At 46.8% G+C, this 22,167-nt stretch overlaps 1 protein-coding gene across 1 annotated transcript; it reads left to right on the top strand.

Moving 5' to 3' along the window:
• The first annotated feature begins 1,324 nt into the window (after window positions 1-1,324).
• On the top strand, window positions 1,325-11,695 carry LOC120402807 (alpha-1-antitrypsin-like). The gene is made up of 5 exons (XM_039533188.1): window positions 1,325-1,427; window positions 3,084-3,774; window positions 6,095-6,365; window positions 7,788-7,935; window positions 11,321-11,695. Exons 2-5 carry the CDS (start codon window positions 3,102-3,104, stop codon window positions 11,522-11,524), a joined length of 1,296 nt encoding a protein of 431 aa, XP_039389122.1. The 5' UTR covers window positions 1,325-1,427; window positions 3,084-3,101; the 3' UTR covers window positions 11,525-11,695.
• The last annotated feature ends 10,472 nt before the right edge of the window (window positions 11,696-22,167 follow it).

Raw genomic sequence — 22,167 nt, forward strand, 5'->3', positions numbered from 1 at the left:
GCTTTCAGCATCACAGAGGAAATAGGCCAGGATGTCTGGCCTAGAAGCTTCTAGGTATCTTGCATTACAGCTTATTGTAAATAATTCTATTAATCTATGCAGCCTACACATTTTTATTAAAAAGACATTTTATACAGACCAACAGATTAATCCTCAGGGCTACAGGGGTCGCACTCAGAGTCTTGCTGTGTGAAAGGGGTCACAGTAGAAAAGTTTGAGAACCCCTGTCCTAGAGCCTCCAAATCTGAGAGGAGCACCAGAGGCAATTTCACGTTGTTGAGTTTGAAACTGTAGCAACCAGAGCCAAACACATGGTGGTGTAATACAACAACTCTAAATTTTCTTTAAATATAATGAAATGCTACATTATTGTGTAGTATCAGAGGGGTAGCCGTGTTAGTCTGGATCTGTACATAGCAGAGGGGCATTGCTGGCATATGTTGGCGTATATTACATTAGTGGACGTGCAGGTGAATGAACCGGTGATGGTGTGGCTGATCTGGTTAGGTCCTCTGATGGTGTCGCTGGTGTAGATAGCCCCTCTGCTATGTACATCGGCCAAACTGGACAGTCTCTACGGAAAAGGCTAAATGGACACAAATCAGATATTAGGAATGGCAATATACAAAAACCTGTAGGAGAACACTTCAACCTCCCTGGCCACACAATAGCAGATCTTAAGGTGGCCATCCTGCAGCAAAAAAACTTCAGGACCAGACTTCAGAGAGAAACTGCTGAGCTTCAGTTCATCTGCAAATTTGACACCATCAGCTCAGGATTAAACAAAAACTGTGAATGGCTTGCCAACTACAAAACCAGTTTCTCCTCTCTTGGTTTTCACATCTCAGCTGCTAGAACAGGGCCTCATCCTCCCTGATTGAACTAACCTCGTTATCTCTAGCCTGCTTCTTGCTTACTTATATATACCTGCCCCTGGAAATTTCCACTACATGCATCCGACGAAGTGGGTATTCATCCACAAAAGCTCATGCTCCAAAACGTAAGTCTGTAAGGTGCCACAAGACTCTTTGCTGCTATTATTGTGTAGAGCAGCTCTCCCTTGGCACAGATGTCCCTCTTTTCTATTGGTGCACTAATCATGAAGTCTTTCCATACAGAGGTTTCCACAAGTTTGGAGGTGGGAGGGGCGAGCAAACAGCACAGCTACTAGAACCCTCCCTATGGCCCCCTGCTATCTTCTTCTATAGGTTTTGGCTCTATTCTCCACCATGTGGGTGGACAGTGGACATTTGACCTTACATGTCCAGAAAAGCAGTTTCATCACTGTTTGCTCTGCATATAACTTCTGTTTGATCTGTTTAATATTTAATAGTGGAAAATCTGCTTAACAATGTTAATGCAATATAAATAAAAGGTGAGGAGCTGTGTAGATTAGATGCTTCCAGCAGGATCCTGGTGATTGTACTGTAAGTACTGCCATATTTTATCCAAAGAGGCTTTGAACTCACATTAGCTGTCTGATATGCAATTTCTTTTATAGGATTTCAATCTAGTATGGGTGACTCTGTTCACTATATCTGTTACAATTTATTCTGTCAGTGGAGCCTTTCTGAAGACCCCAATGATCCAGCAGACATTGATACTCTAGTGAAAATGTTCTTTGAATGAGGGCATTTTTAAAAAAATTAGTGGGAAACCTAGGGGCTAGAGTAATCTAATGCTTTAAGATATGGCCTGGCTACACCGAAATGTGTGGGATTTTCTAGAATGGGTTAGCCAATGTTGGATCTGGTTGAAAGCAGGACTTTCCATTCTGCAGAATATTCTGACATTGAAAAAAATCATTCTGAATCAGAACAAGAAAACAAGTTTGAATTTTCCTTTGAAACAAAATTCTCCTTCTCCCCCAAAAATTCTTTTCAATAAACTGAAATGTTTAATTTTGATAACGGTTCAGTTTTGCATTTTTAGTTTCTTTTATATTGTTTTTATATTACACTATTTTATTTTATAAAATATGAAAATATAATAATAAAAAATAACTTTAAGAGCATAAGAGAAAAGAAATATAAAATCACTTGATTTATTTTCTAAATGAAATGTCATCAGAGTTGACATAATCCCTGGAATTTTCCTGTTCTGCTAAATCTGCATTTTGTGGCAGAAAAATGGTCCATCCCAAAATTTTCACCCAACTTTAGCAAATACGCTAACATGTTTTAAAACTCTAGCATTAACAAAACAGGTAATTCTTTAGCTTGTAGAGTTGTAGCCTAAGAGACAGAGAGAGACAGATAAGCATAAAAAGCAAAAAGGGCAAATTTACTGACATGTAAAGAACCTTTAGATTCCTTCATTGGATTTATTCCTGTAGTTATGATGCTACAGGAAGCTCAGCACCATTTGTTATTCCCTTTTGCTAAAGCTCATCATAATTACAGTATTGAAAATCAGGGATGGGTGACTTAGTTATGATGTTCCAGACAGGGCCTATAACGTTTGTTCAGCTTTAAACAGTGGACCCACTTCTCATTTGAATCCAGATTCCACTGCAACACAGGGAAATGTGAGAACAAGGCAGGAGGGGAAGGGGAATGGAGCATCAAGGAGCCAGCTGCAGTTCCCTGATTTGATGCTGTCAAGCCTTAGCAGAAGTTAGAGCTGCAAAAATGCAGCTCCTATTTGTGCCACTGGCATAAGGTCCCTAATTTACCCTAAGGACGCAGTGGACGATCATCACATTGGAGCTCCATTTTGCTAAAATCTCTCCCAGCCTACTCTCACCTGACTCCCTTTCATGCGCTTTCATTCTACAAAACACCACTACTCTAGGATGGCTGAGTGGTAAAGTGGATGGTGCTAACTGAAGAATCCAGCCCATAGTCTCCTCCTACCACCTCTTCCTTTTTCCTTCCTCTGATTCCCAACACGGCCTGCGCTTCCAACCCCAGAGACTCTCCCATCAACCCCACTCTCTTTCCCCCCATAATCTCCCAGTTGTCTAGAGGGAGGAGAACTTGCCATGAGGGGAGAGAGAAAAATAACCATTGGATCACAAATAGCACAGGGAAGGTGGGAACATTTCCATGACTAATGACTATTCCATTCTCTTTTTTTTAAAGGAATAGTTCCAAAGGAGAATGAAGTCCATCCTCTGTCTCTGTGTGTTACTTGCTGGTCTTCATGCTGTTGTCTTGTCTCAACATGTACCTGACTATCACGATGACCAGGCTGGTCAGACAGATATTAATCCCCCACAGCAGCTTACCCCAGTTGCAGGCAATGTCGTAACTGAAAACATGACCTTTCTACAACTAGCTCCTAGCAATGCTGACTTTGCATTTAGATTCTACAAGCAGATTAAATCAGGAGCAGCTGACAAGAACATTTTCTTCTCTCCTCTAAGCATCGCCACTGCCTTTGCAATGCTGTCATTAGGTGCCAAGTCAACCACGCTGAGTCAAATTCACAAAGGACTCGCCTTTAACCTGACAGAGATTGAGGAGAGGGAGATACATGAAGGTTTTCATCATCTCATCCACATGTTAAACCGGCCTGATAGTGAGATCCAGTTGAATATGGGAAATGCTCTTTTTATAGATCATCAACTGACAGTACTAGATAAGTTTTTGGAAGATGTCAAAACTCTGTATGAATCTGAAGCTCTTCTAAGCAACTTCCAGAATTCTGCAGTGGCTGAGAAACAGATCAATGATTACATAGAGAATAAAACCCATGGGAAAATTGCCAACTTGGTCAAGGACCTTGATCCACTCACTGTAGTGGTTCTTGTCAACTATCTTTTCTTTAAAGGTAAGATGCTCTACAGACAGGTACATGTAGCACATACAAGCTATGGAATTCTGATAGTGGTCTAAGACAAATAAACTGTTTTTTGTCAACTGATTGTCAGGTCTATGAGATTACCCAACTTCAGACTGATGCCTTATTAACTTTTTTAGGCATTTCCACGAAACGTATAGTCATCCTAATAGGAAATTTCGGTTATAATAAAGCACCTAAATCAAGGGCACTGGAACCTTGTAGAAGGGATGGGAGGGAAGGCCAAAGTGGATTCCTGTGGCCCTTCTCCCCTAATCTCACACTCCCTCATGGCCCTAGTCCCCTCCTCACATAGCACCCCCCAGGCCTATGCAGGGCCACCCAGAGGATTCCGGGGGCCCAGGGTCTTTGGCGGCAGGGGATTCCCGCTTTGGCGGTAAGTCGGCAGCGGGGGGTCCTTTCTTTCTGGGACCCGCCGCCAAAGTGCCCCAAAGCCCCATGGCGGGGACCCCCTGCCACCAAATTACCGCCGAAGCAGGACCCGCCGCCAAAGTGCAGCCCCCCACCACGGGTCTTCGGGGCACTTCAGCGGCGGGTCCCGGACCGGAAGGACCCCCCACTGATGACTTACCACTGAAGACCCGGCTGCACTCCGGCGGCGGGTCCCGCTTCGGTGGTAATTCGGCGGAGGGGGGGTCCTTCTATCCCGGAGAGGAAGGACCCCCAGCCAGCGAAGACCGGGAGCGAAGAAGCTCCGGGGGCCCGGGCCCTGCGAGAGTTTTCCGGGGACCCCGGAGCGAGTGAAGGACCCCGCTCCAGGGCCCCCAAAAAACTCTTGTTGGGGCCCCTGCTGGGCCCGGGGCCTGGGGCAAATTGCCCCACTTGCCCCCCCCCTCTGGGAGGCCCTGCGCCTATGGCACTTGGTGCTGCCGGTCTCCTACCTCCAGTGGCTGCATGTGGGTCAATGGGAACCAGTCGCACAGCCCATCCTCCTTCTACCCTTCCCACCAGCTGCTTTCCGGCACCTACAGCACCAAGATCAGCTCCTCTGCTGCAAAACACAGCCCCTACCAGCACTGCTTCCCCCAAACTATGCCCATGTTACAAAGTGGGGTGGCCAGGCTCCCCCACCACCAGTTCTGGTGACCTAAATCCATATTTAGTCACCAGAATAAGATAATAATTATGTTATTAGGCATGCCGAGCACTTATTGCATGGGAGTTATAGGTGCTCACCACCCCTGCAATGCAGGTCAGTTTAATTGTACTTCCTAAACATGGAGATAAAAAAGGAAAGAAAAATCCAGAATTCTACAGATTACATTAGGAGTAGAAACATCTTTTTCTTTGCTGTTTTGTTGTCCCTGGAATGTTCCCAGAATGGAAAATGGTTGATCTTTGCCCATTTATTTCCCTGATACTCATTGAAATATTATAACTGAAGGCAATATATTCTACCAGTGGTATCCAGGAGCCACAAAAGGGTGTCATTCAGACCTGGAAAATTTCTTGCCAAAATAGACAGCTATTTAACTGAAGAGAAAGTGGTCATGTGGCACTCTGGTGAGGCAGTGTCTAAGAAAGGCAATAGGCAGTGATCCTGTGCCACAGAAATCAATGGGTGCCATACCACTGACTAGAGCAATGCAGGATCGGGCTGATAATGCCTAGAAGCAGGCTGGAACTAGCAGAGTTGTGGGGTAGGTCCTACCGTAACATTTTGAACTTTGGTTAATTTCAGCCAACTCTTTATAAAAACAGATCCTTTTCAGCAGCTTGGAAAGCACGTGCTTTCCCATCCGTTCATTTGTTGCTAGTGAGCTGCATCACCTGTGCTAACATTTTACAAGCAACAGAGAAGGAAAGGAAATTAAACAAACAAACTTTCAATTCTGCTCCCTCTGACAGTCCCGTGTCTCGAAACTTAGACTGCAAGGAGTGAGTAGAAGAAATTTAGGTAACATGAAAAAGAAGTTGGATTTATTAATTAATCTGGAGCTCTATCAGATTGAAGGGCCTCAGTTTAACAGCACAGAAAGTTATAATACTTGGTCACTATTCTTTTCTCAAAGCTACAGATTTAAAGAAAACCACAGTATCAGTTCACTTCACTTGTTTGGCTTTCGTCAGGACTACAGTAAATCACTATAAATCCTCATCCAACAGAGATGCTGTATGCTATTGAAATTGACTGGCTAACCAGCTGCAAGGCAAATGTCCTATTTTTCAAACAAGCTTGCAGTTGACTTAAACTTCAAATATAAACTTCTTACATTTAAATTAGTCTGATCTATGTTCGAAATGTCTCTTTCCCTGTATATTCAAAGGCATTCTTTCTTTTTGTCATCAGCTCATTGGGAAAATCCTTTCAGTAGTTTGTTGACCAAGGAAGACGACTTTTTTGTGGATGCAAAAACATCTGTCAAAGTTAATATGATGAACAGTGACAAAACGTATAACACACACCATGACGAGGAGCTGTCTTGCTGGGTGGTTGAAATCCCATACAAAGGAAATGCTGCTGCGCTATTTATTCTGCCTGATGAAGGGAAAATGGAGCAGGTGGAGGATGCTCTGTTGACAGATACTGTAGCTAAATGGGCACAATCACTTCAACAAAGGTAACCTTGTAACTGCTGCTACATGCACATACGTCCTAATCTGAGTTCAGCAGTCTCTCTTTGGAGTCTGTTTTTAAAGGTTTTTTTGTTGCAAATTGCCACCTTCAAGTCTGTCACTGAGTGGTTAGAGAGGTCCTCCAAAGAGAGACTGCTGAACTCGAATTAATATGCAAATTAGATACAATTAACTCAGGCTTAAACAGAGACTGGGAATGGTTGGGTCATTACACTAATTGAATCTATTTCCCTATGTTAAGTTCTCCTCACTCACACCTTCTATGGGTCATCTTAATTATCACTTCAAAGGGTTTTTTTTCCTCCTGCTGATGATAGCTCATCTCAATTGATTGGACTCTTCCAGTTGCTATGCATACTTTCACCTTTTCATGTTCTCTGTATGTATAAATATCTCCTGTCTGTGTGTTCCATTCTATGCATCTGAAGAAGTGAGCTGTAGCCCACGAAAGCTCATGCTGAAATAAATTTGTTAGTCTTTAAGGTGCCACAAGTACTCCTGTTCCTTTTTGCGGATACAGACTAACACGGCTGCTACTCTGAACCTGTCCATTTAGAGAGCAAATTGTTGGAGGTTGTTCCCTTACAGTAGCAACAGACCTAATACATCTGAACTGTCCAGGAGGACACACATTTTTGGTGGAAAATGGAGGACTATGAGTGTGCGTCACTCTGCAAGTAGTAACCTAGGCTGCTGGAAGCCCGAGCATGTCTGGTATGCTGCTGTCAGGCTGCCAGAGTCAGAGCTGCTGGACCAGAGCTGTGGCTCTGCACAGACACTCCGAGTGTGACCTGCACGCTGGCAGGCTGACTGTGAGAGACCCCCGTTGGAAGCTACAATAGCAAAGCATTGTGTGGCAGGGCAGATGGTAACAGAACCCCTCACTGGTCTGAATTGCATCCCGGAATGTGATGCTCTCCCAGTCCAATTGAGTCAGGGAGCCAGTGAGGGGGAGGGAAGAATCTCCAATGTAGCCCATGCAATCCCCTGGGAACACTTATGGGAGTACCCCTGCTATGCCACTGAAGGTGCGGATGTCCCTACTTCTCCTGCATTCACCTGAGCAGCTGTGTTAGAGGTGGGGACAATCCAGTCCTATATAAGACAATGCATTTTACTAGTCTCTATATTGGATCAAATAATCCAAACAATATTTTTCTAAAACCAGCACAGTGGCCACATGTAACTAAACAAAAATAAAACTCAGGGGATTGCAATTTTGCTGTCCATTTCATCCCCCACCTGTACAATGGGACAATAATATTTACTTCCCAGACTGGGGCATTGTGAGGCAAATTCATTGGTAGCTGAGATCCTTGAGTGGTATACATTACCCAGCTGCAAATATTTAAGTATCCACCCATTTGACAATAGTTTACCAGAGTTTTGTGTTTCTTTTTTAACAGAAAAATCTACCTGTACATTCCAATATTCTCTGTATCTGGTACCTATGATGTCAAAGAGCTGTTTGAGAAAATGGGTGTGGTCGATGTGTTCACTGACAAAGCTGATCTCTCTGGAATCACTGGGCACTCTAACCTGAAGGTGTCAAAAGTAAGTTTGTAGAACACAGATGGTGCTAAATGGATTTGTCTGTTATTTTCTTTTGAAATGACCCATTCCTGCTTCTGGTCAGGTCACTGGTAAAATGCTCAGCCAGCACGGACAGGTGAGGCAGAGTTGCAGCATAAGGAGGACAGACCCACAGATTAGCACTTAGTCTTTCCTCAAATTAAGCATTAATTTGCTTACTATAATTAATACAGAGGCTCTCCAAGCTTACTTGACCTTCTGGAATGTCCTTTAGAAGTCAGTACCATCAGATAGGGAAAAGGACAAAAGGACTGGGAAAATGCAATTGTAACTATTGTAAACTATTGTAAAAGCAGCAAAGAGTCCTGTGGCACCTTATAGACTAACAGAAATTTTGGAGCATGAGCTTTCGTGGGTGAATACCCACTTCATCGTGAATACCCATGTGACATGCATCCCACGAAGTGGGTATTCACCCACGAAAGCTCATGCTCCAAAACTTCTGTTAGTCTATAAGGTGCCACAGGACTCTTTGCTGCTTTTACAGATCCAGACTAACACGGCTACCCCTCTGATACATTGTAACTATTTGTTAACATAAAATAATTAATATGTAAAATGGTATGGCAAGAGTTTGCAAATAGGGAGACTTATTCTACAATAGGTATTTATATGACCCCTCGTTGCTTAGTAGCTAAGTGTCTCAAAATATTAATGTATTTATCCCCACAATACCCCTGTGAACAGGGGCGGCTCTAGAAATGACGCTGCCCCAAGCAGCGCCGCGGCCGCGCCGCCTTTCTCGTCCGCGGCGGTCCCCTCTTCCCCGGTTGCTGAGCTCCTGCCTGCTTGGCATGCAGGTCCACCGGAGCCCGAAGGAGCGAGACCTGCGCCCCCGCGCCGCGGCGGCAGCTCGGAGCCGGGAGAAGGGGACCGCGCCGCCACATGCGCGCGCGCGCCCGCCTCCGCTTCCCGGCGGGCCCGGGACATCGCCCCGCGCGAGCGCGACGGCCGGAGCAGCCAAATGCCGCCCCCGGCCAGCGCGCCGCGCCGCGCTTGGCGTGCTCGTCTAGAGCCGCCCCTGCCTGTGAAGTAGGGATTTACACCTATTTCACAGATGAGAAATGAAGCACAGAGAGGCTGAGTGACTTGCTCCAAGGGCACACAGGAGGTCTGTGGCAACATCCTTCCCAATACGCTTACACTGACTGAGTAGTGCCTTATACAATGAGTCGGCAGATTGACTATGGTGTCACTGAGTAAGTATCAGAATTTCATCATGAAACAGTAGAGGGAAATAAGAGAAACAAGGTTGATGAGGTAATATCTTTCTTTGAACCAACTTCTGCTGGTGGAGGAGGAAAGCTTTCAAGTTTGACGCAGCTCTGCCTCAGGTCTGGATAAGGTCCAGACAAGGTTGGACAAATTCAAGGTGGGACAAATTAAGCATAAGGGTACACACATGCTGTAGGAGACCACTTAAAATGAAGTGAGTAATTAAGGGCTAGCAAGCAGCAGGGTGTGATAGACACTGTTGTAATGAGGCAGGTATAGTATATATTGTGATAGACATGCTTAGGACCCATGGATCTTGAAATTATAAAAAAAGACAAAAACACCTTTTCCCCCAGGGGCAAACACAAAGGGATCACTCCATATCTGACCTCTCAGCCCTCATGCTCAAAGGAAACCTGCCCAGCACCTTCAAAAGACAAGCCTGGGAAATTAAATTCATAAGTTTGCTGGATACTAAGAACTATGGACTTACAGATGAATTAAGCAATAAAATCAATTTAACACTTTGAACACACCCTGCTGCTTGCTTCTCCTTAATTGCCCACTTCATTTTAAGTGGTCTGCTACAGCATATGTATGTATTTATGCTTAACAATCTCTCCCACCTTGTATTTAGCTGTGACACTCTGGTTATCTTCTCCAGACCTGACAAAGAGTTTGGTGGAGTTCAAAAGCTTGTCCCTTCTACCAGCAGAAGTTGATCCAATAAATACTATTTACCTCACCTGCCTTAACAACGAGGAGTCCTAGTGGCACCTTAGAGACTAACAAATGTATTTGGGCATAAGCTTTCATGGGCTAAAACCCACTTCATCAAATGCATGGAGTGAAAAATACAATAAGCAGTGTATATATTACAGCACATGAAAAGACAGGAGTTGCCTTACTAAGTGGGGGCTCAGTGCTAACGAGGTCAGTTCAGTCAAGGTGGAAGTGGCCTATTCTCAACAGCTGACAAGAAGGGATGAATATCAACAGAGGGAAAATTACTTTTTGTAGTGACCCAGCCACTCCCAGTCTTTATTCAGGCCTAATTTGATGGTGTCCAGTTTGCAAATTAATTCCAGCTCTGCAGTTTCTCGTTGAAGTCTGTTTTTGAAGATTTTTGTTGAAGAATGGCCACTTTTAAGTCTGTTATTGCGTGTCCAGAGAGACTGAAGTGCTCTCCTACTGGTTTTTGAATGTTACAATACTTGATGTCTGATTTGTGATCATTTATTCTTTTGCATAGAGATTGTTCGTAAAGACTCCCATCTTTTCATGTGCTGTAATATTTATACTGTTTACTGTATTTTTCACTCCATGCATCTGATGAAGTGGGTTTTAGCCCACGAAAGCTTATGCCCAAATAAATGTGTTAGTCTCTAAGGTGCCACAAGGACTCCTCATTGTTTTGCTGATCTAGACTAACACAGATACCACTCTGAAACCTCTCACCTGCCTTGTCTCTCTCATATCCTGGGAGGAGCAAAGCTATAACTACAGACTGCAAACAACATAAGGAAATACTAATCTGAGTTGCATTAAGGAGAACAAAGTGAGTGTTAGTTCTTAGTGTAGCTCCAAAGAGTAAAAGAAATTGGTTCACATTTGCACTGTGAAATACCATTTCACTGTACCCAAGAGAGAAATATATTAGGCGAAGGTACACCAGGGAGGTCACTTATCTAGCTTCTTTCCCTCCCGTGTTGCTTGTTACCATTCATCTTGAATTGTCTTCTGTTTTCTGCTGCAAAGTAACTCTCTGATGCATAAAGGTACTAGAGTTGTTTGTGATGATGAAACAATTCTTCTATAATGTTAAACAATTTATTAAGGGAGTCCCCCTCTTTGTGGATGAGTGAACAAGGGATTTGATACATGCAATTTAATCTATTCATATTGTTGGGCCTGAACATTCCAAAGATTCATAGGCAAAACACCTACTGAAATCAAAGATAGTTTTGCCTGTGTTGGGAATGTAGGGTTGGGTTATGTTTTGTGTTGGCAATCCTGTACTCATTAGGTTCTTCTTTCTTAATAGCTGTGGTTTAAATATGAGCAAATTCATCTCCAGATGTTGCTCCTTGTTTTATGCTCACACTGTGATCTCTACTTCATTTCCTCATAGGCTGTTCACAAGGCCATGGTGGATGTTAATGAGAATGGTACCGAGGCTGCGGCAGTCACTATCGTGGAAATTACATTGCTGTCTCTTCCCATCCCTCCTCCTCCTACCATTAAGTTTAACCGGCCTTTCCTGATTCTGATTATTGATAAAAATACCAGCAGCATCCTCTTCATGGGGAAAATCGTAAATCCTACAGAAAAATAATTGGATGCTCACTGCACATGTCCCAGTGCTTCAAAGGAGTTGTTTTTAAATGCCCAGGAGTATGTGCACGTACCACAGACCACTTGGTGTCCATGGCTGTAACTAAATTGCAATTGACATAAATTCTAAACAAATAAAACATGAGTATGGTAACTCCTTGCCTACAAACAAACAGCCTGGTATTTCTGTGAATTGGGCATGCATTAGTAAATGTCTCAGGTAAATGTGAAAGAAAGTCCTTGTAACTAGGTGACCAGATAGCAAGTGTGAAAAATCGGAACAGGGGTGCTGGTAATAGGTGCCTATATAAGAAAAAGCCGCCAAAATTGGGAGGGTCCCTATAAAATCAGAACATCTGGTCACCCTACTTGTAGATGATGCTGATAATAACTAGTGGGGGCTGCAGAGTACAAGATACCCTCCCCCCAGCCTCCTACATTGCATCCCCCTCTGTGTGTTAATCATATTTTCTAACTGACAAAAGAGACACTGAGGTGGGGACAGGGGAGGTCACAGGGAGCTGGTTTGGAAGCATAAAGGAGGTTGGTGGAGATGTCAGAAGTAAAACAAGCTGCTTGATCCTCTCTGCTGTCCCACCCCTTACCCTATTCAGAATGAAAAGCTGGGGCATTTCACAGCTAAACAGTGGGATGGAAGAAGACTGAATTTATCTCTTTGATCCTGTCATGGTTCTCTCCTAGTTCCAAACCCACTACCTCCAATTTAGTCTCCCCCCACTACATCATGCCCACCTCCCCCACCAATTCACCAACTGATTCCATTGCCCCTTACACTCAGCCTTGCCAATTCTGGGCCTCCCACGCCTGGGATCTGCTCAGCTCCCTCTAACCTGCCCCAGCTCAGGAACTCCCACCGTTCCCACCCATACCTTTCAGACCGAGAACACCTCTTCTTCCTACCAAACCCTCCCAAGCTCACAGCAACCCCTTTCTGCTCTGAAACTCTCCCCCAACTAACACCGCCTGAGTCAGAACACAAAAATATACAAAACCCATGGAGACCTTTCCCAGAGGTCAGAGTCCTCCCTCCAACCTGACAGCCACCACCAGGTTCCCAATCCCCTTTTCTCCAGAACTCTAACTCCCACCCCCATGCCCAGAACCTCCAGCCTCAACTCATCGTTGCTGCTGGATACCGAAAAACAGCAGCAGAGTCAGCAGGGAGGGACTGTGGCTGTAGGGAGCCCTTTACTCTGAATAAACTTCACAGGAGCCTGGAAATCTCTTCTGTCCCCCTCCCTCTATTGCTTGTAGCCCAGGTGCTTCATGCAGGATCTCTAGGAGCTGGAAACTGCAAGAAGCATTACAGAAAGCAGCTAGATGAACTGAAGCCTAGGTCCTAAGGCTGCTAGGTGAAATCCAGCCTCACAGAAATCCCTGTGACAAGTGATACTGCTTCCTGCAGTACTTCAGCCATACGGCACAACATAGCTCACAGCTCTGGCATTACTGGTTGAGTTTAGCTCCTTTAGCCATTCATGTCCAGCCACCCCTGGCAGACAGAGTCACTTTCACTTTTTCTCAGTGTTGTAATTCAGGCAACTCATAAGTCACCCTAACTCCCCTGCAACAGAGGATTCCAAAAGGCTTCTGTGAGATCTTTGTTTAAGATGCAAAGTGTCTCCCTTGCATTGTTCTGGACTAGACTCTTTACATTGGTATATGGCCAATGAGGTTAGGCTGTGATGAGAGGGGAGGGAGGGAGGCATATATATTGTATCTTCTGGATCTGATGTTCCAGCCAGCCATACACACTCACTGTCTCAGCCCAGTCCTCCTGGTAGCGGGCCAGCTACTCAGCCTCCACCTACTGGGTCTCCACAATCAAGTGGACCAAGTCTGACACACAGTGAAGATGCCATCTAACAGGACAACCTCTTATCTGGTAATGCAAAAGCCAAGCAATCCCAGTATCACAGGTAGGTGATGAGATGCCGTCAGACTATTTCCAAGGCAGTTGCCTCTTAGTCTATAGTCCTGATTTCAAAGCCTGCAAATTCTTACTTGGGGGGGGGGGGGGGAAATCAGCTTTTTAATTTATTTATTTAGCTTATAGTCCTATTAGTGCCACATGATTTATCCTGTCTGAACAGTATAGAGGCTTTGATAATTGGGCAGCATGTGGTTGTTTTGATATAAAATCAAGAGGTCCAGTGTTAGGGGTTGAGTGTAAAGGAAACCAGTAATCCACCTTTCAATCATACTAACAAAAGATTGACTCTTGTGTCTAAGGGTATGTCTACACTACAAGAGTAGTTTGATTCAACTTAATTCGAATTTGTGGAATCGACCTTACGAAGTCGAATTTGTGTATCCACACTAAGGACACTAATTCGACTTTGTGATTCCACACTAACGGGGCCAGCATTGACTTTGGAAGCGGTGCACTGTGGGAAGCTATCCCACAGTTCCTGCAGTCCCCGCTGCCCATTGGAATGCTGGGTAGAGCCCCCAATGCCTGCTGGGGGAAAAAATGTGTCGAGGGTGGTTTTGGGTAACTGGCATCATTGAACCGTCAATCACGCCCTCCCTCCCCGAAAGCGCCTGCGGGCAATCTGTTCATGCACTTTTCTGGTCAGTGACAGCGCGGACACCACAGCACTGCGATCATGGAGCCTGCTGCAGTTATGGCCGTTTTCACCTCCTCGCACCTTATCGTCCACCTCTTCCACAGTCAGCTGCTGAGAAACCAGGCTACTTTTCAATGGTGCTGCAAGCACTGGTGGACCATAGGGGACGTTTTACCAACATCAACGTCGGGTGGCCAGGGAAGGTTCATGACGCACGTGTTTTCAGGAACTGTGGTCTGTTTAGACACCTGCAGGAAGGTAGTTTCTTCCCGGACCACAAAATAATTGTTGGGGATGTGCAGATGCCTATAGTGATCCTCGGGGACCCAGCCTACCCGCTAATGCCCTGGCTCATGAAGCCCTATACAGGCGCCTTGGACAGCAACAAGGAACTCTTCAAGTACCAGCGAGCAGCGTGACCTGTGACTGTTCAGTTTCTTTACAGAGAAGCTGAACCTGCCCCTGTTTCTTTCTCTGCAGTTACATACCCCGTTCCCCCCACTTCCAACACACGTGTAAAAATAAAATACATGTTCCATTGTTACTTAACAAAGGTTTCTTTATTAATGACTTTGCGTTAAAGGGTTGAAACTGGGACGCAGACTGTGCTGGGTAGGGTGTGCGGTGATGTAAAGACCGCCTCTGAACTCGAGGAATGACAGGCTCCTGCTCCTAGAGCGGTCCGCAGTGCCGGACTGGTTGTTTCAACGGAGACTGCCATCCCTCCTTTTTGGGATTCTGTGTGCAGGGGTTATGTGACCTTGCGGCGGGGGAGGACGGTTACAGATTCCCCTGCTGCGTGACTCTGCGGTCCAGGACAAGGACCGCTGCATAAGATCTGTAACCGCCCTCCCCCGCTACAAAGTCACATCCCCCGCCACCCACACAGAACCTGGAAACCACCTCCCATACCGACCAGGGTGCCTACTGACTGCACTGTGTGTGTGACCTGCTGCTGATCCTGCCCCCCGTGTCTGTACCCTGCTAAAGGTGACCGTCCTATGCAATTACCAACCCCCTTCCCCACCCCCACCCTTCAAACACAGTCTTCTGTGAAAAAACATGACGGAAACAGTAATTAACAGCAAAGTATTTTTAATAATTAACTAGACAGTTAGGGGATGAAACTGGGATTGGGGCTTGGGTGAGTCTGGAAGGGAAGGACTTCTCAAAATTGAGGGTATGAGAGCTTTTGGGTACTTGAGCACTCTGCTGGGGTGCAGTGACAGTTTTAACGCCCCCTGGCGCCCCTCCTTCTGGTTATTTTGGGTGAGGGGGGTATGGGACTTTGTGGCGGGGGAGGGCGGTTGCTGATACACTGCAGGGGGGCTCTGTCCTCCTGCCTGCAGTCCTGCAGAACATGCACAAGGCGCCGGAGCATGTCCGTTTGCTCCCTCATTAGTCCAAGCAGTGTTTGAGTCGCCTGCTTGTCTTCCTCACACCACCTCTCCTCCCGTTCGCTGTGTGAGCGCTGGTACAGAGAGAGGGTCTCCCTCCACTGGCTCTGCTGGTCCGCCTCGGCTCGGGAGCAGCCCATAAGTTCAGCGAACATCTCGTCCCGTGTCTTTTTCTTTCGCCGCCTAATCTTTGCCAGCCTCTGTGAGGGGGATGCTGTGGCAGGTCTGGAAACAGTCGAAGCTGTGTGATGGGAAAAAGGGAGTGAATTCCTTGCAAAGATACATTTTTGCGAACAATGAACACAGTCTAGTCTGTGTCTGTGAACAAGAGCATGCACAGCACTTATCTCGTGCGCACTCCTGCTGCAGGCAATCCGGAAAGCATAAACTCTGCCCCTGTTCCACCCCATCGCAGTGTCCCCCGACCCTTGGAATTCCGGGTTGAGATCCCAGTGCCTGATGGGGCAAATTTCATTGTCGCAGGTGGTTCTGGGTACATGTAGTCTCTCATTCCTTCCTCCGGGAAAGCAACAGCAGACAATCATTTCGAACCCGTTTTCCCTGGATTACCCTGGCAGACGCCATAGCGTGGCAACCATGGAGCCTGTTTTGCCTTTTGTCACTGTCACCCTATGTGTACTAGATGCCGTGGACAGAGGCGATTCAGCAGCGCTACACAGCAGCATTCATTTGCTTTTGCATGACAGCAGAGATGGTTATCAGCCATATTGTACCATCTACCATGCCATTGTAAATTGGCAAGGTGATGATGGTTACCAGTCGTATTGCATTATACCTTCTGCTGCTTTCATAGGTGCCCCTGGCCAAGATCAGCCGGGGGCGCAAAAGACAAAACTGGGAATGACTCCCTGAGTCAATCCCTCCTTTATGGTATCTAAAAATAGAATAATTCCTGCATAGAAGATGGGGCAAGTGTAGTAGAGATCCAGTGTATCAGAGAACCAGAGAGCACAGCCGCTCCGTGTCAGATTATGCAGGAATGATGAGCTGCATGGCATTCACAGGGGGTGCTCCTGCAACAACCCCACCTGTTGCTTCCCTCCTCCCCCAGCCTTCCCGGGCTACCGTTGCAGAGTCTCCTGATTTGTGTGCTGAAGTAATAAAGAATGCAGGAATAAGAAACAGTGACTTGTTACTGAAATGAAATGAGGGGAAGGCAGCCTCCAGCTGCTATGATTGTCCAGACAGGACATTAAGCAGTGTGGGGGAGAGGAAAACAGCATCCTGCTGCTATGACAGTCCAGGCAGTACAGAATCTTTTCTTTACACATGAAGGGCAGGGGCTGATGGAGCTCAGCCCCCTGTTGCTATGATGAAGACGGTTAGCAGGCCGTCTACTTATGGGCTGATGATGAGGACGGGTACCAGTCGTATTGCACTACACCATCTACAGCAAGGCTGATGATGATGACAACGGATATCAGTCATATTGCACCGTCAGCCACCCATGAGGCGGGGGGTGGAGGATGCTATAGTACAGGGCCGCAGCATCACGTCTACCAGCAGCATTCAGTACACATAGGGTGACTTTTAAAAGAGTCAAGAGATGATTTTTTTTCCTTTTCCTTCTGGGGGTGGGGGAGGGGGGTACATTGACGAGCTATGCCCTGAACCGCCGCGGACAATGTGTTTGACCGTACAGGTATTGGGAGATCAGCCAAGAATGCAAATGCTTTTCGGAGACTGCAGGAACTGTGGGATAGCTTGCGTCCTCAGTCCCCCCTCCCTCCATGAGCGTCCATTTGATTCTTTGGCTTTCCGTTACGCTTGTCACGCAGCAGCGCGCTGAGTCTCTGCTACGCCGTCTGTCTGGAGATTTTTTAAAAATACTTTGGACCAGGCGTAACATTACAGTAATTCCCCTAATTAGATGCAGGAGTCTCCGAGCGAGATCACCCTGAGCATGGTCACTGAAGGAGATAGAGAGCACATGCTGCGTGAAAGCCAGTACAAACCAGGGGCCTATGCAGCCATGCTCGGGGAGGCAATGCTCCCTGAACACCTCCTGAAAGCTTGGCGCGGAAAAGTGTGCTACCACGGAGCACCCAATAAGGCAGCTCTCCCCAGGAACCTCCTGCGGAGGCTTTTCGATTACCTCCAGGAGAGCTTCGTGGAGATCTCCCAGGAGGATTTCTGTTCTATCCCCATATATAGAGACTTCCTTTTCACATAGTTCAGATTCCTGTTCCATTAATAATAAAAGTTTACATGTTTAAAGCACTTACCGAATGATCCTTCCCCTGATTCAGGGTCCGGATTAACGGCCGGGGAGGGTTGGTAGGGGATCTTCGTGAGGGTGATGAAGAGATCCTGGCTGTCGGGGAAACCAGCGTTATAATCGCTGTCGCCTGCCTCCTCCTCCACAAACCCTTCCTCATCTTCCCCGCCCGCGAACATCGCCGAGGAACCAGCCGTCGACACTATCTCATAGTCAGAGTCCACGGTCACTGGTGGGGCAGTGGTGGCAGGCTCCGGAGCGTCTGTTTGCCGCTTTGGTCTTCTGGTAGCCTTGTCTCAGGTCCTTGATTTTCACGCGGCACTGCGTTGCATCCCGGCTGTATCCTCTGTCTGTCATGGCTTTGGAGACCTTCTCGTAGGTCTTTGCATTCCATTTGTTGGAGCGCAGCTCCGAAAGCACAGACTCCTCGCCCCACACACCGATCAGATCCAAGACTTCCTGGTCAGTCGATGCTGGGGCCCTCTTTCTATTCAGAGATTGCCTGGACTCCTCTGCTGGAGAGCTCTGCATCGTTGCCGGTGCTGCTGAGCTCGCCCCGATGTCCAACCAGGAAATGAGATTCAAACTGGCCAGACAGGAAAAGGAATTCAAATTTTCCCGGGGTTTTCCTGTGTGGCTGATCAGAACATCCAAGCTCAGACTGCTGTCCAGAGTGTCAACAGAGTGGTGCAGTGTGGGATAGCTCCCGGAGCTACTAGATTTCCGTCCACACCTAGCCTAATTCGACATGGCCATGTCGAATTTAGCGCTACTCCCCTCGTCAGGGAGGAGTACAGAAGTCGAACTAAAGAGCCCTCTATGTCGAATTAAATAGCTTCATGGTGTGGACGGGTGCACGGTTAATTTGAATTAACGCTGCTAAATTCGAATTAAAGTCCTAGTGTGGACCAGGCCTAACATGAACAGAAACCACAAAATCAAAGCCTGAATTCTACCCTCAGCCAGATGGATCTCCAATCAGACATAAAGAGTCTCTCTTTGTAGAGTCTGTGGCTCATTTTTCACCTCTGGAACTGTGATTTTTGATTTTGAGGTTGCACCCTAATGACTCTGCCTTTCTCTCTCATTGGCAGTGGATATCATCAGGGATTTGGAGGGGAAGAGGGTGATGAGTACAGGAACTCATAACCCTGGGCAGAAACAAAGTATTTTAATTGAGCCCTTTTTGACATGGGAAGAAGAGATTCAGGGATTGCCACAAAGTCTTATCAGGCTCTGCTAAAACATGAAGTTACAGAACTTCACTAAAATTAGCTAAAGCTGAGTAAAACGGATTACAGTTAACTACAACTAACTATGGACAGAAAGAGGAAGAAGACCATTGAGAGTGCTTGCAGAAGCAAGGATAGTAGGTTCAGAGACCATCACAGACAGTCAGAAGGAACTGAGGGGGTGTGAGGTTGGCTGGGTGCTTTATACTGGCGCTATCAGTGCACTGCAGCAGAGGGCACTTGAGCCGCCCTGACGGGTACCACTGAGGGGAATATTTCCAGACACTGTACTGAGCGCGCGCACATACCTAGAGTGGAATGCACTTGTGCAATCAGTTGAAGAAGAAGAACTATAACAAATCCGAAGTACACAGACACAGCCCCGCCTTTTCCCAGTTTTGTAATTCACAAATAAATAGTAGGTCACCTAGAGTCCCTTGGCAGCAATCCTTTAAAAGGCTTCAGCAGTGTCCTTGCATGAGATGCAAAGTCTGGACTCCTTAGGAGTTTGTCTATGCTTGGGAGAAAACCTGGCCCCGTTATAGAGTTTTGCTATTAACTTCCGGGAGGTCAGGATTTCAGCCCTTACATTTTGTTATTCCTTGCCTGTTTTATCCACTTAGAATCCAAATAACAATGTTGACTATCCCACCTTGGAACTGCCATTGTTCCTCTTGATTCTCCACAAATTACTAGGCCTTTCCCTTTCTTCTGCTTCTGGCATAGAACTGGAAATTCAGCAACACCAGGCCAGTCCTTTCATGGTCTTTTCTTCCCGTGCGGTTCTCTCTGACAGAGCCGGTGTTTTTCCAATCAACAGTCCACTGCTTCTCACATGACCCAACTCAGCTATGGGGCTGTCCCATAAAACAGAGGAAAGAAGGCAATTAACTACAGTTCCTAAACATTTAGAATTGCTTTTCCCCCAGCACAGGGACTGTCGTGAGATTCCCCCAGGGGCTTGCACACCAATTGGAAAACTGCCCTGTTATAATGTTCACTGGAAATAAAATAAATATTGATTTCTGAAATTTAGTCAGGGGTTGGCTTTTTAGAGAGTTTCCATATACTCTTCTCATTAGGATTCTCTGTTTTATTTTATTAATTTAAACAAATGTCTGCAAGTGCAGGGACAAATATAGCCTGGAAAATAATGATAAGGAGGGAGAGGGAATGACATTTATCTCACTATCCTCAATGGTATCTGAATTCGAAACACAGCATCATACTGATCAGTGAAGTCCGCTAAGCCTGAGACACATTTGTGTGTGTTCAATTCTCAGTGGGGTATTAGATGAACCCATACACATATCAATTTGTAATTATTTGTCTGGGGTACACATATACAGACATTATACACAGAAAAGGAGTTTAAGAAAAAGAAAAAGGAGTTTCAGCACCAGGATCCTCCTGCACTTCCCTGAAGAGTGATGACTCTGAGAAAGAGTTTTACATAGTGTTCGATACTTCATAAAGCATTGAAAGGATGGCTAGCAAAATACTCTTAAGTATTTCAATTATGGTAATGACTACAGCAGGGGTTCCCAAACTGTGGGCTGTGGCCCAAAGGCAGGCTGCAACCCAGTCCCAGGTGGTCCACTGGCAAGGGTGGAGATGGGGGGGGGCATGTAGGGGCATTTTCCCTCCAAACTGCATCTTTCCACTCCCATCCCAACCCTTGCCCTTCAGTGCAGCTCCAAGGCACATAGCCCTATCCACTTGCCCTGCCTTACAGAGCCTGCACGAAGAGCGTGTGTGTAAGGGGTAGTTTAGGGGGAGGGTCTGGAGACAGAGGGCTTTTGGGGAGGGGGAAGCTGGGGTTGGGGGCGTAGCAGAGGGGTGGCTGGAAGGTTTCCTCCTCCCTTCCTCAGCATCTGGCTTGCAGGTGGCAGGAGGGCTGCTATTTTGCAGTGGGGAGTATCAGGGACCTCCCCTATGCACTGTGCTGTCCCCTCCATCTTGGTTGCTGGCAGTGGGGTGTGGGTGTGCTGTTTTGCAGTGGGAGGCTGGGGGGACCCCTCTCCCCATGGCACTGACCTGGCCCTTCCCCCCTCTCATCTCCTCTGTCCATTCTAGGAGCCATACATACATCCCCCATTGCAGGCTGCGCACTGTGCCCTCCCCAGCCAGCCATCCCTCACTAGAGTGGAGCATGAAGCTGCCAGCGGGAGCATCCTCAGCCTGTCCCCAACAGCTGAGCTTGCTCAGCCATTTTGCTGACTGGGGACTCTCCTGCCTAACCCAGGGTTCCCCTGCCCCATTCCCTCCAAACTTGGGTTTCCCACATCCCCAGCCACCCACAACATGGCTGCCCCACCCCTTCCAAAACACCCTTAACTCCTCATATGTCACAGCCCACCCCACCCCCTCCACATCCCCATGAGCCATCTGCCACCAGTGTCCTCCATCTTGGACCAAACTGGTCTCAGTGTCGCCCCCATCACCCCTCTGCCCCAGGGTCAGGCTGCGGTTCTCTGGGGTTCAACCCCTGCTCTGACTGGGGTAACAGGTTCTGTCTCCTTTCTTTGCCCCCTACCACCTCTCCCAGGCTTGAGGGGGCATTCACCCACCTGCTGGAGAACTGGGCCCTGTGGGCTGAGCTGGAACTGTGGCAGTCCCAAGGCTGGGTGGAATCATAGACTATCAGGGTTGGAAGGGATCTCAGGAAGTCATCTAGTCCAACCCCCAGCTCAAAGCAGGACCAATCCCCAACTAAATCATCCCAGCCAGGGCTTCAAGCCTGACCTTAAAAACCTCTAAGGAAGGACATTCCACCATCTTCGTAGGTAATCCATTCCAGTGCTTCACCACCCTCCTAGTGAAAATGTTTTTCCTAATATCCAACCTAAACCTCCCCCACTGCAACTTGAGACCATTACTCCTTGTTCTGTCATCTGCCACCACTGAGAACAGCCTAGCTCCATCCTCTTTGGAACCCTCTTTCAAGTAGTTGAAACCAGCTATCAAATCCTCCCTCATTCCTCTCTTCTGCAGACTTAACAATCCCAGTTCTCTCAGCCTCTCATAAGTCATGTGCTCCAGCCAGCTAATCATTTTTGTTGCCCTCCACTGGACTCTTTCCAATTTTTCCACATCCTTCTTGTAGTGTGGGGCCCAAAACTGGACACAGTACTCCAGATGAGGCCTCACAAATGCCGAATAGAGGGCAATGATCACGTCCCTCG

The sequence above is a fragment of the Mauremys reevesii genome, linkage group 4, assembly GCF_016161935.1.
Source record: "Mauremys reevesii isolate NIE-2019 linkage group 4, ASM1616193v1, whole genome shotgun sequence".
Classification (NCBI taxonomy): domain Eukaryota; kingdom Metazoa; phylum Chordata; order Testudines; family Geoemydidae; genus Mauremys; species Mauremys reevesii.